The sequence below is a fragment of the Sphaeramia orbicularis genome, chromosome 15, assembly GCF_902148855.1.
Source record: "Sphaeramia orbicularis chromosome 15, fSphaOr1.1, whole genome shotgun sequence".
Classification (NCBI taxonomy): Eukaryota; Metazoa; Chordata; class Actinopteri; order Kurtiformes; family Apogonidae; genus Sphaeramia; species Sphaeramia orbicularis.
Window position 1 is genome coordinate 37,520,272 of NC_043971.1, and position 13,661 is coordinate 37,533,932.

The 13,661-nt window shown below is 37.4% G+C and overlaps 1 protein-coding gene across 1 annotated transcript in view; it reads left to right on the forward strand.

Moving 5' to 3' along the window:
• Nucleotides 1-13,661, forward strand: part of LOC115434149 (attractin-like protein 1) — a 765,420-nt gene that overhangs the window by 363,930 nt on the left and 387,829 nt on the right. The window contains exon 22 of the mRNA XM_030155899.1: nt 10,070-10,122. Coding sequence (XP_030011759.1) covers nt 10,070-10,122 — 53 coding nt within the window. The remainder of the gene's footprint in view (nt 1-10,069; nt 10,123-13,661) is intronic.

Here is a 13,661-nt window from a genome sequence, read left to right on the forward strand (position 1 = left end):
ATACTTCATGTAAAAAAAGAAAACCTACCTGTTTCTTTCTTGTTTTCATTTTCTTATGGGTCAAGTCACGCGCCTGTTGACTTTGAATCAAAAAATTACAATTGAGATAATGATTTCAAACTTTTTGCCGTTCAATAGTATAACATCTTAAGTTTCTAAATCCATTAAAATTTTTGCCAAAAACAGGATTTTCAAGAAAATTACGGAACTTTTTATACAAACTAAATTCAGTCCCTCGGAAAGTTCTCTAAGAATGAATAATAACATAACTTATCACTGCTATAATTTGAAATCTCAATCATATATTTCTGTTTTCAATATAGTTTTATGACCTTTTACACACCCTTTTATCATTATAAAAATAATTTTGTCTGAAAAATTGGTGTGAATTGCTTTTTTAAGCATTTTAATATCAGATGGTGCCGGTTATGTAGGGAATTTCACTTTTCTCAAAAGACATGTTTTTTTCAAATTACTCATGAATCAAATGAGCTAAACCAATGGAAATTTCTGAAAGAAAGCATTTAACCCTCTGCTTAAGCGTGGCTTCATTGGAATTTGAGATTATTTTGTCACTAATCTAAAAAAAAGATTGATTTATTTTCCCTACATAACCAAAAATAGGTCTCGACATGAAATAGCTAGCTTGTGAAGGATTTTTTTCTTTCACTTTCTATAGATTCAACTTTTCAAATCAATAATTATGATATTCTGTTGTCTGAGTAAAGCTGTTAAATTTGTTACATGACATGCTCTACTCATATTCATCATAGTTTCCTCTTGTGAGCACATTCAACTCGTTTTCCAACACTGTTTAACAGATACGATCGAAAAAGTCATTTTCGTGCATTTTACGTACAAAAAGCTATTATTGTCACTGTCTCACTGGAACTTTTTTCCATGTTTTTCATAAAGAACTTCATTGATTGAAGAGTTTGGCAGTGTATGTAAAAAATTACCTCAGTTTCTGGTTTCTTACTCATTTTGATGGACACCACATCACTTAGCAAAGAGAAGATGAGACTAACAGGATGCATGAAAAATCGGAGTGTGATCAGTTTTTACGGTTCCGGGTTTTGCCGTACCCTAGTGCATCTGTCTTTGTCTGTCCATCAATGTCAACCTGACTGTACTTCACCAAATCATCCGATCTGTCATATTTAGGTCCAACTTGGGAGACTCTTGGAAGACTTCCTTGGGTGTTGACCTTGACTGTCATTTTCAAGGTCAAATCAGGGTTGAGGCGTCAAACTTGGACGGCAATTTTTTACCTGTTTTTTTCAGGTCTTTCCGGATCAGTGCATAGTCATGGAGGCAGAGTTGAGCTGAGGGGACCGTGATACTGTTAGGGGAGCAGGAGCCAATGGGGGTAGAGGGTCAGGACAAGCTATCATTGTCTAAAGGGGTGGCAGAGGGGTCATTACAATGCTTAGTGTTGGTCTTATCAAAGTAAATCACTGTCTACACTCCAGATCCTCTAAAGCAGGAGTGTCAAACATACGGCTCGTGGGTAAAAAACGGCCGCCAAAGGTTCTAATCCGGCCCACGGAATGAATTTCAAAAAATGACACAGAAGATATTAACTCAAGGTTGTCAGATTTGTTTAGTTCAGGGGTCACATACAGAACAATTGAGATTGCAAGTAAAATATTATCCTAATAACCCAGTGGTTCCCAACCTTTTTTGGCTCATGACCCCATTTTAACATCACAAATTTCTGGCGACCCCAGACATTCAGAACGGCGACTTTTTTTTTTTTTTTTTGCTTTGCTTTGTTTTTGATCATGTAATAGTTTGCTATACTATGTTGCAAATAAACATTAATTTTAGGTGACATTTAGTCTATATAATGTATATTGTTCTGTACGGAGGCAGAAAAACCAGGTGTAGATTACTGCACAAAGTGAGATTTTTTTATTTTTCTTGGTCAGGATATGTACAGTCAGTCCAGCTTGGATTTACAAGGCTGACAATTAATACTGAACAAACAAGAACTCAAACTTTGAATTATGAAAGAGCTGCAGCATCTGAAACTGACCACAATGAACATTTGAAAGATAAACAGTACCACAGTGCTTCAGTTTCAGCTTCACAGCTTGTCGTGTCTTTTATATATTGGGATTGTCTCTCTCAACGCATGTATTTTTTATTAGCACGTTTTTGTTTTTGTTTTTTTATCAATTACTAGAAATTTCAAGCGACCCCATTTGAATTCCAGGTGACCCCAAGTGGGGTCCTGACCCCAAGGTTGAAGAACACTGTAATAACCTATTATTTTTTTGCACTGAAACAAAGAAAAATGTGGAGTGGTCATTATTTATAGGCTATTATGCTATTATTTTAGTAGTCCAGCCCAATTGAGACCAAATTTCTCATTAAAAGAAAATGAGTTTGACATCCCTGCTCTTAAGTCACTACATCAACATCAATGACAAAAACACTGACAAAATAATCCTAAAGATGAATGAATTTTACCAGCTTAACACAGCCACAAATTCTTAATTAATGTTATTCATAATTTCTGTGTCTTATCTTTGTCCATCAGACAGCACATGAAAGGAAAAGCAATTAAAACACACAACAAGAAAAAACATTTAAATACATGGGATACATAGTCTATAGTGGAAAATATAAGGTATGATGTAAAAACAAGGATGCTATATTTAACTGTTTAAATCTAGTAGCAAAATCAGATCATATATCAACACATCTAGTGTCTAAAATGTGTATAGTAGTAAACTGTCTCAATCTATTGTTGGGTTGAAAGTCAAATACAAGTGGTCTCTTAAAGTGACTGTGTGCTGCTATTAGAAAAAATACCCTGCTGCTTCTTCTTTTTTTTTTTTTTTTTTTTTTTTTTTACTTTGTTTTATCGTTGTTCTAAACTCCTGAATCAGGATGGACGCTGTGTGAGGCGGCTGTGGTTTAAGGCCCCGTCCTTGGCTGAGGTTTATAGAAGAATGAAATATTCAGTATCCAGCGCTGCTCTGTGACCTGATGCAGCACTACAATAGAATTCACAAACACAAAACAAAACGCTGTAAACCTTATCTGCCCTCTTTGGCTTTCACTTTTTCATCTTTTTTTTTTATGCTTTCTGTTTTCTTGTCCTCTCTTCCTCTGTTTTACTGTACTCTCCTCTGTTGCACTTTGTAACAGACTGTGGATAATTTATAGTGTACATACAGGGTTCCTACAGATTCCTACTTTTTAAGACTTTTTTAAGACTACTTAGAATAGAATTTAATGCCCATTTCATGGCCATACTGGCAAGAATTTATAACTTCTAGAATTTTGGAAAATGTTTTTATTTACTCCTACTCCTTGATTCCCATTGTTCCGAGTCATTTCTCACCGGGGGCTGCAAAGTTAGCGATAACTAGTTCCTAATTTCAGTATAAATTGTTGAGTTGGAACCGGTGGAACTGAGTCGACTAACATTAGTTTCTTTGCAGTTTGGACATTTCTCAGACACATTTAAACACAGCCAACAAGTTTATGCAACATAATTTAAGACCTACGATGTGAAATTTAATACCTTTTAAAGACTTTTTAAAGTTATTAAATGCAGATTTGTAAATTCAAGACTTTTTAAGACCTTGCAGGAACTAGAGCTGCACAATATATCATTTGAGCATCATGACGGACGTGTGTGCAATAGTCACATCACAGGTTCTGTGATGTTGGAGGGAAATGAACTCAACGTGTTCTCATATAATTTCAAGTAGGGATGCACCGATACGAGTATCGGCATCGGCTCCAATACTCAGTATGTGTACTCGTACTCGTAAAAGTAATCCGCTACAAATGCACCGATACCACTTACGGCCATGTGACATTCACATTTCAGTGCAGCAGGTACACGGTGGTGGAATAATGTGTGAAGAGTGTGAAGATTTTTCAAAATAAATGACGGTGATAAAAGTAACGCTGACTGCAAGTAACGTTAAAGACACAGACAGATACAGACGCAGCATTCTGTCCACCATCTGCGTACATTCCATCCGTTTTCCAGGTGCTGGCAGATGCGTACCCTGACAGAGAATACCAGCGGGAGTACGGAGCGGTGCGGACCGCCGCCAGCGGAAGTGAAAACGAAACTTATCACTCATTTCTCTTTTCTCTACCTGCTGAAGCTAAACTTTTAAACCTTACCAGAGAAAACGCTGCAGTGTTAGTATCACATTAGTGTTACCTCTGTCATCTCCAGGTTTGTTATTACTGACTTTCTTCTTTTTCTTCTCAAAAACTTTCCTCTTCTTCGTGGTATTTGTCCAGTATGGTTAATTCAGAGCGGCGCCCCCTGGTGGATTAATTGAGAAACGCTCATTCCAACACATTAAATGTCAGTAGCAGCACTTTTTTCCAGTCAGATTAATGACAATGACAATAAAGCACATTTACAAAAGGAACTAAGAACTGGAATGGGATTATTAAGTACTTGTATCGGAACTCGGTATCGGCAAGTACTCAAATGTAAGTACTCATATTCGTACTCGGTCTGGAAAAAAGTGGTGATGGTGCATCCCTAATTTCAAGGGTACCTGACACACACCGCGCACAACGATCCACCAATCAGACCATGCCCCGGCACATGCAGTGAGTCGCTGGTAACAACGCAGTGTTTCCGCTGGTAAGGTTTTGCCGTGGCGCAGCGCCATGTCCTGCCCCCTCAAATGCAAGTTTGCTTCAGGAGGTAGGGAGAAGAAAAGTGAGCCTTAAGTTTCACTTTTAGTTCTCGTACCTTCCCCGTAGTATTATAAGTTGGACGGAAAGTGGTCGAGCCCCCCCAACCTACCGACTGAAACGTGCGTGTGTACCCCCCCACCCCCCTGGATTACACACTGCCACACTAACAGATCAGTTCCACAGGAAACACTGTAACGTTGAAAAATGAGCAACGAATAAGAGAAAATCACCGTAAATGAAGACTTGGTTCCAAAAAGAAAAGCAACGTCAGTTATCTGGAATTATTTCGGCTACAAGAAGGATGATATTGAAACATCTGTTCTGTGTCGACAGTGTCTTGCACCTGTCACCACAACGAGAGGAAACACAACTAATTTGTTTGACCATTTACATCAGCGCCACACAGCTATTATATCCTCCTGAGTATTTTTTCATATTGCAATATATATCGCAGGGTTAAAAAACATCTGTTTTTTCCAATATCGAGGAGCCCTTGCAGGAACCCTAGTATAGTAAATCTTTGTGAAAGCATTGCATGTGTTTTTGATAACCAGTGAGTTTCCTTTCAGATTAGAGCCAGAACATTGAATTTTTCAAGCAGTTGCAAGTCTATAAACACTTTATATATCCATAAACTCTTCCAGATGAACGCTGTGTAGATACACACACAAAAAAATATTTGTATATATTTTATCTTACTGATGGACTAACTCTTGAAAGACATCCTAAAAGCCTTGACATTATGACAACAGTTACATTTCAGCCTCTTATCACATTTTTCACATTTTCTTTCTAAGCTGGCCTGCAGTGGAAGTTCATCAAGCCTGGCTTTTGTTCTCTTCTGCCAGCTAATAATTTCCATATCTGAAGTCGTAAGGTACACATCATCCATCTTGACACTTTAATGGCCTCAAAAGTATGCACATCATTTCTTAGTGATAACTGGAAAAAGCCCAGTAACCCTGATGTTTTTCTTTAATTACTTTTACCGAGTGTTGAAATTCACATTGTCCTAAAGGGCCCCTCTGGTTTCTGGACCACAGGGCCCCAAGAAACCCAAGAACATCCCATTATGTATTTTAAACATTCATTAGATTTATACCAGAAAATCAATTGCTTTTTTCTTCTTTTTTTTTACCTAATTGTGTTGCAGTGGAGCTTACAGGTCATTAGAGACATTTTCTTCACCTAAAGGTCGTAACGTTTAACCACAGCCAATTACTGTCCATCAATAAATGTCTCACAGTGAAGTCAGGGCGCTGAAATGTGGACAATAAAATAAATGTGAATGAAATGTAAAGTAGCAGAATGACTTCATGCAGAACGATCACATCATGTTGTCAATGTATATTAGAGCTGACGCTGATTTTCTGTTATGCAGCAGTGATGGGTTCAAGGACATCATGCAGTCATTACTGAAGAATTTTTTTTTTTAGAATATTCATGTTATAACCTAAATATAATTACTGTCTTAAATGATCTGGTGCAGGTCATGGATGTCACAAGAATCAATGAAATTTAAGCAGAAAATTAGGGATGTAACAGAACAGGAAAATTTCTGTTTGGTACATTTTCGGTACAGGGGTCTTCAGTTCGATACATTTTCAATACATTTTTGGTACAGGGAAATGCTCCCATTGCTCCAAAATGCTCCCAAATCACAGACCTTAGAGAAGACGGAGAGTCTTCCAACTCTGACTTTCTACTTGTGACGCTGCTCTGAGCTGCCATGCTAGTTCACATTCAGCATGTGTATGGTGTGTGCACCGCTTAGATGTCCATCAGTAATATCAAATATTGCACATAGGTTCTGCTTGTGGCCACCCTGCTCATACTGTGTGTGTGTTCTGCTACAAGGTTTGTGTGGAAACTTAAGGCGAGTATTTCCGTTCTTCGCATAGGCTACATGTATTCATTTGGTACACCTCCGTATTAAATTGAAGGCCCCTAAAATGGTTCAGTACAAACAAGTGCACCGTTTCACCCCTACTGAAAATTATTTATTATAGCTGTCAACTACAGAACTAATTCTGTGCAAACATTGTTGAGATTAGGATAGTAAGTTTAAAAGGAAAAAAGTTAGAAAAACATGGAAAATTGACAAGAAATAACCCATTCCTGTACAAGAGGCTATGTTAGGTCTAAAATCAGGTATGTCAAACATGCGGGCTGTGGGCCAAAGGGTCCACTCCGACCCACGGGATGAATTTGTAAAGTGTAAAAATTACAGTGAAGATATGAACAACCAATTATGTCAAACTCATTTTAGTTCAGGGGCCACATACTGAGCAATGTGATCTCAAGTAAAGTAATAGGAAAATAACCTATGACTCCAAATATAATAATAATAATAATAATAATAATAATAATAATAATAATAATGATAATAACAATAATAATAATAATAATAATAATAATAATAATAATAATAATAATAATAATACATCACTTTTCTAAGTACTCAATATCCTTTTTCATTTAATGTGAATAACAAAAATAATTACATTATGCCTATAAATATTATTCCAAATATTTCTGTTTGTTTTAGTGAAAAAAAAAACCCAAAACATTAAATTATGAAAATATTTACTTTTACAAAGTACCCAAACAAAAAAGATGAGGATAACTTGAAAAAACTGAAATTTCTTAAGATAATTAAGTACAATTTTTTAAATATTCTGTCTTTTGCTAAATGTTTTGTGCTTTTATAGATCTATAAATGATACATTGAGGCATAATATTGTTAAAATTGCACTTTTTTTTCTAAAGAAATTTCTGTTTTTTCAGGTTATTCTTGTCTTTTTTGTTTGGGTGGTTTGTAAAAGTACGTTTTCATAATTTAATGTTATTTTTTTGCACTAAAACAAAAGGAAAATTTTGGAGTGGTCATTATTTATAGGTCATTATGCTATTATTTTACTGGTCCGGCCCACTGCAGATCAAACTGCCCAAATATGGCCCCTGAACTAATATGAGTTTGACACCCCTGGTCTAAATATAGATCAACTTATTCATTAGTTTGTGTAAGTGGGTCTAAGATTTTAGGAAGTAGACTGTAGTTCTAGTATTTTTCTTGTACATTCAGCCCTACAGAGAGAAGTCCTACCCATTCCAGTTGTATCCCATGGGAAATTATTTCAGAAAAAGATGATATTAGAGTCAGTGGCAGGAGAAAAGTAGTTAACACATATGTTTGTCAGGTATCACAGTATCAGACAAAATGAGTGAATAGAAAAGACTACATACCTAAGTCACATATTGATGTCATGTCTCTCCACACTCTGTTCAGAGTCACTGAAGACATCTCTAGATCTGCAGTATGGAAAACCTTTAATGTAATTTTCACCTCTATTTTTCACTTGAAAGAACCAGGTGAGACATGCAGAGGTAATAGTTTTCTATCATGAGTCATGTCATATGAGAGATGCAGTCCACTAAGCTGTTTCCACACAAAACTACATGCTTCATGACATGACAAACAGTAATTTCCTTGACTTGTAAAATTATATGTTAAATTGACATTACATATGTGTACAGGGTGGGGAAGCAAAATTTACAATATTTTGAGACAGGGATTGAAAGACAGTGTATGACCAATTAGTTTATTGAAAGTCATGAGAATTTATTTGCCCCAAGAAAATTGACATAATAGAAAATGTTTTTATTCTATGTGTCCTCCTTCTTTCTCAATAACTGCCTTCACACGCTTCCTGAAACTTGCGCAAGTGTTGCTCAAATATTCGGGTGACAACTTCTCCCATTCTTCTTTAATAGTATCTTTAAGAAAGTCGACATTGCTGTGTGATGTTCTATCGGTAGCATGTTCTAAAACGCCCCAAATAGCAGAATCCAGAGGGTTTAGATCTGGGCTAGAAGGCGGCCATAAACATGATTCCCAAAAATTGCTAAAGTTGGATTTGTTGCTGTTGTCAACAAGTGTTTTGGTGTTCTTGTGTAAGATTTTAACTTCAAATCATATTTTACTGCATTTCTAACGGTCTTGTTGTCTACCTCAAGTTCAATTGCCATTTTTCTCATGGATTTGGTTGGATCCTTTAGGATTTTGGATTTGAGAGCTTTAATAAAAGCTTTGGTACGTTTTTTGTTGCTTCCTCCACTTCCAGACTTTCTCGTAATAGTTTTGCTCATAGTCATTCTCTTCTTTCCATTATAAACAGTCTTTATGGACACTCCAACTATTTTTGAAATCTCCTTTGGTGTGACGAGTGCATTCAGCAAATCACACACTCTTCGATGTTTGCTTTCCTGATTACTCATATGGGCAAAAGTTTCTGAAAAGGTATGGATAATAGTGTTAGGTATGATTATGACATCAATACATGTTTGGTTTCAAAACAATTGACGTAGTGCCTGCTGAGAAAAAACAACTAAATGTTCATTGTAAATTTTGCTTCCCCACCCTGTATGTTCTGTGTGGCACACCAGAAGGCTTTCCATACTCACAACCTTCTGAGTAATGTCTTGTAATGTATAATTTCAATAGTTAAAAAAAGAAAAAAAAATCTGAGATTTTTCTCCATTTCCTATTTGCATTTCTTTTCCTGAAGTGTCCTTAATATATTGTGGTACTGATAGAAGGTCAAATCTGAAAAAAATAGATGAAATAGTAATGTTTTATCTGACTTTTTTTTAGACGGTTAAATGGTGAGTCAATGAGGTTATTGATATGGTAATGGGAAATACTGTAACTGTAGTATGTGCATTGATACCGATATATAAAACCTAGGTTTAGTCACTCACTTGGTTTCTGTTTTGCGCAATATGAAGAGCAATGGGCAGTTTTTAACAGATGTTAGGACTTTTTACTCATCACACTTTGTTCTCTTGAACAGTGTTTTATGTAAAATTATGTCCATTGCAGGTTAAAACTGACAGACTGACACAGATGGTCTCATGTAAGTTTGATAAAAATGAAGCTAGTAGCAGCAGCAATAAAATAGCAAATAAGCAAATTGGTTTTCAATGCTAAATAATGCAACACTGATTGAAAATTACACATCATCTATAGTTCTAACATGCTCTTTTTTTTTGCATTGTAGTTCAAGGTGTTCTCTTATAATTATATGTAAGAGTGTGTAACTATGTGTGTATATGTGTGTGTTTGGGGGCCCCTGGGTAAAAGAGAGTAGCAACGGCTAGACAGGACTGTCAGGGGAAATCACCTCGCAAAGAGCAGGAAGAAGACAATACCTGCAGCAAGAGCCCACCTAACACACACACACACACACACACACGCACACACACACACACACACACACACACACAAACACACATCTGTCTGTCTGTGTGGGATGTTAATACTATTACTCTCTCTTCTGTTTCTCTCTCTGCCTGTCTTCTCTTCTTGTGTCGTTTCCAGATGTGACTCAGAGAACCGTTACCTTGGTAACCCTCTACGAGGAACATGCTATTGTAAGTATCCTGTTGCCGCCACACCTGAGTCCTCCTGACCTCCCTGCCCCACGAACACACAGACAGAGCTGAAGTCAGAGGAGAAGTGAGTCAGTGCAGCATGAATAGACCTAGTCTGGCTTGACCTGCTGATGGTTGGGTTTGGGAAGTCACCTCAGTTCACTCAGTTGTACCTCTGATGGAAAATAATGACCGTCTCTGTGTATTAATAAAACAGATATCAGACATACATCAGTCATATTTGCTGACATTCTTAAAGTTTGCTATAAAAATGTTGATCTTTGTCAGAGAACAGTAAAGTGTAAGAGTAGAAACCTTTAAACCATCCACTGAAACTAACTTTGTCTTCATTAATTCATTCATCTATGTGCACATTGATGTATGGGGATTAGCAAAGGTATATAGAAACAGCAAAGTTGCAAATAAAGCTATAGGAAATTTAACATGGTATTTTAGTTTGGCAGCTTAGTGGTTTGGTTTGTACTTTGGCCTCCTGAGTCAGCAGTCCATACTCAACTATGATTCTGCTACCCTTTTCAATGTTCATTTTACTATCCCACACAGGCTCTGTATGAAGTCCTTATTTTCAGTCCTCTGACTTTTATGACTGTCACGTGTCATGATGGCAAACCTTGTTCTTCAGCTGCACCGTTAACTCCCCAAACCATACTATAATATTACATCTGATTAGAATTAAAAGTGTCTGAATATCTATCTATTTATCTATGTATCCATCCTGTCCTTTGGTCAGCTTATTTGGTTGGGATCAAATGCGGACTTCATTTTTTTAGTTGGAATCCGATCGCATTCTTATTGCACTTTTTGCTAGTGGACCAAAATTTGTAAACAGAAACACATATGACGAACTGGGTTTGCACTGGACAGAAAAGTCGGGGGTGGGGTGAATCAGAGACGGTGGGTGTTGATGAAAACAAACATGGAGGTCTTACGTGCAGTTGTGGTTTTCGGAATAAACTCCATTGCTCCAAAATTGCTCCACATCTGTCCACGGCTCATGGCTGCTACTATTAGCTCTGGCTACCCATGAGGATCAGCTAATATCAGTTTTGCTGATTATCCACAATGCCACCTGGCTACCACTGCTTGCCAAGCACAAAATGGCGCATGGTTTGGCACAAAGCAAATTTACAGAACAAGAATGGGAAAAACATTACAAAAGAGAAGTATAGAAATACATTTGAGTCATGGTGGAGTGATTAAACACAACTATTACAACTATCTGAAAAAAAAACAAACATTTTTTTGACATTTGAAATGTAATGAAAATATTGAAGCAGAAAGAAAAATAAAGAACTAAATCGGACTGGACAATAGAGCGCAAAGGACTAGGCAAGATATAATTAAAACAGCAAGGACTTAGATCAACTAAAATAAAGTTTTCTGGCTTTTTTAGCGCATAGTTCCTTGGTTAGTTTTGTCTCGAAGCCAGTTATATTCACACCAGAATCAGTTTGGAAGCAGACCTTGTTTGACCACTTGTTTGGTTTGACTCAGAGTTCGCATGTTTGTATTTACACCCAAAAAAAGTCTGCGCTTTCCAGCGAAATGAACTCAAACAAAGTAGGTCTGTTACGCCCTGGCCTAGGGGTTCACCAGGGCGAACATAATATGCTGTGCTTTTGTCCCCTCCCAGCTTCCAAGCACACATGTCAGTCAAAACTAAATTCACAATATTTATTTTTTAAATCAACTAAAGGAGGGTTAGGGGAGGGCATGGCTAAAACAACAAACAAAATCTCTTCTTTTCGAGTTCAAAACTAAATTACCTAATCCAAAACAAATTCCAGAAATAAAATACAGAAAACTTACCTAAACTCCCTAACCAAAAAACAGGAGAAAACGGGAAAAACAAAGGAGCCGGCCTCCCCTACCAGGAAAAGGTTCAGTTTACAAAAACTATTCACAACTATATACAATCGAATTTCACACGAGCACACGAAGACTGATGGTCACACACAGAACACAGGGTTGAGAGCTGGCAGGAGGCAAGAGAGAGAACGAACGGAAGCTCCAGGGCCATTTTTAAAGGGGCCGGGCAATCACCCTCCACCAATCTGCTTCCTGCAACACAAACAGACACAAAAGGACACAGCACACCTACAGGACGGGAGGAGAACACACACACACTAAACAGAAAACATACAGGGGTTGGACAAAATAATGGAAACACCTTAAAACATCAACAAAATATAATTTAATATGGTGTAGGTCTGCCTTTTGCGGCAATTACAGCCTCAATTCTCCGAGGTATTGATTCATACAACTTGTGAATTGTTTCCAAAGGAATTTTAAGCCATTCTTCAGTTAGAATACCCTCCAACTCTTTTAGAGACGATGGCGGTGGAAATCGACGTCTTACTTGAATCTCTAAAACTGACCATAAATGCTCAATAATGTTGAGGTCTGGGGACTGTGCCGGCCATACGAGATGCTCAACTTCATTAGAATGTTCCTCATGCCATTCTTTAACAATTCTAGCTGTATGGATTGGGGCATTATCATCTTGAGGTGAAGGTGTTTCCATTATTTTGTCCAACCCCTGTATATACATATACATACACTTATAAATAGACAAATTATCGCCCAGGGTCATAACAAGGTCTGAATACATCCTATCTATCTATCTATCTATCTATCTATCTATCTATCTATCTATCTATCTATCTATCTATCTATCTATCTATCTATCTATCTATCTATCTATCTATCTATCTATCTATCTATCTATCTGTCTGTCTGTCTGTCTGTCTGTCTGTCTGTCTGTCTGTCTGTCTGTCTGTCTGTCTGTCTGTCTGTCTGTCTAGGGTTACATACAGAAGCAGTGTGTTTAACTCCATTATGTTGCCTATTGAAACTCAGCATGAACATGGATTCTTTTCAGTCTACAGTTACCAGTTTTCTTATTTTCCTGTTGTGGTGCCTGTGGATCCTCTGTGGTCCAGCTTCGAAGCATAATTGCTTGTGTTATGGTTTGTTATAATTATTTCCTTACTTTTTGAGAGAGCGGAGGTGGATACAAAGAAAGTGTTTATGTCGAGGACCTTGTGTTCCTGTTTCCAGATGCTCACAGGGATCACATTGACTTAGCTCATTTGCAGCAAATTGCAGGTTTTCCCTTTAAAGGGCAGGTGAAGGAGGAATGCTGTAGTCAAAACAGATGTTTTGCTGCACACACAAGCACATACTCACTCACTCTGCATTTCTATTTCCCCCTGACACACACACACACACACACACACATACGCACACGCAGTCTATGAATTGCCATCATCAGCTTTAATATTATAACACACGAGAATAAAGTTCAAGTCCTGTCAATGTCAATAGCCCTCTACTTGGAGTGGGGCTATCATTGTTTCAATGATGGAGGCTTGAAAAGATGCAGCAATCAGAGGAGTCAAGCTACAGATTGTGTTGGTCACCTCAAATATGTCTTTGATCACAGAAATAACTCCTGTTCAAGGAGAACATTCAGGATGGCACTCCCCCTGTCTTAGGGACAAAGATTTGTAACTTCA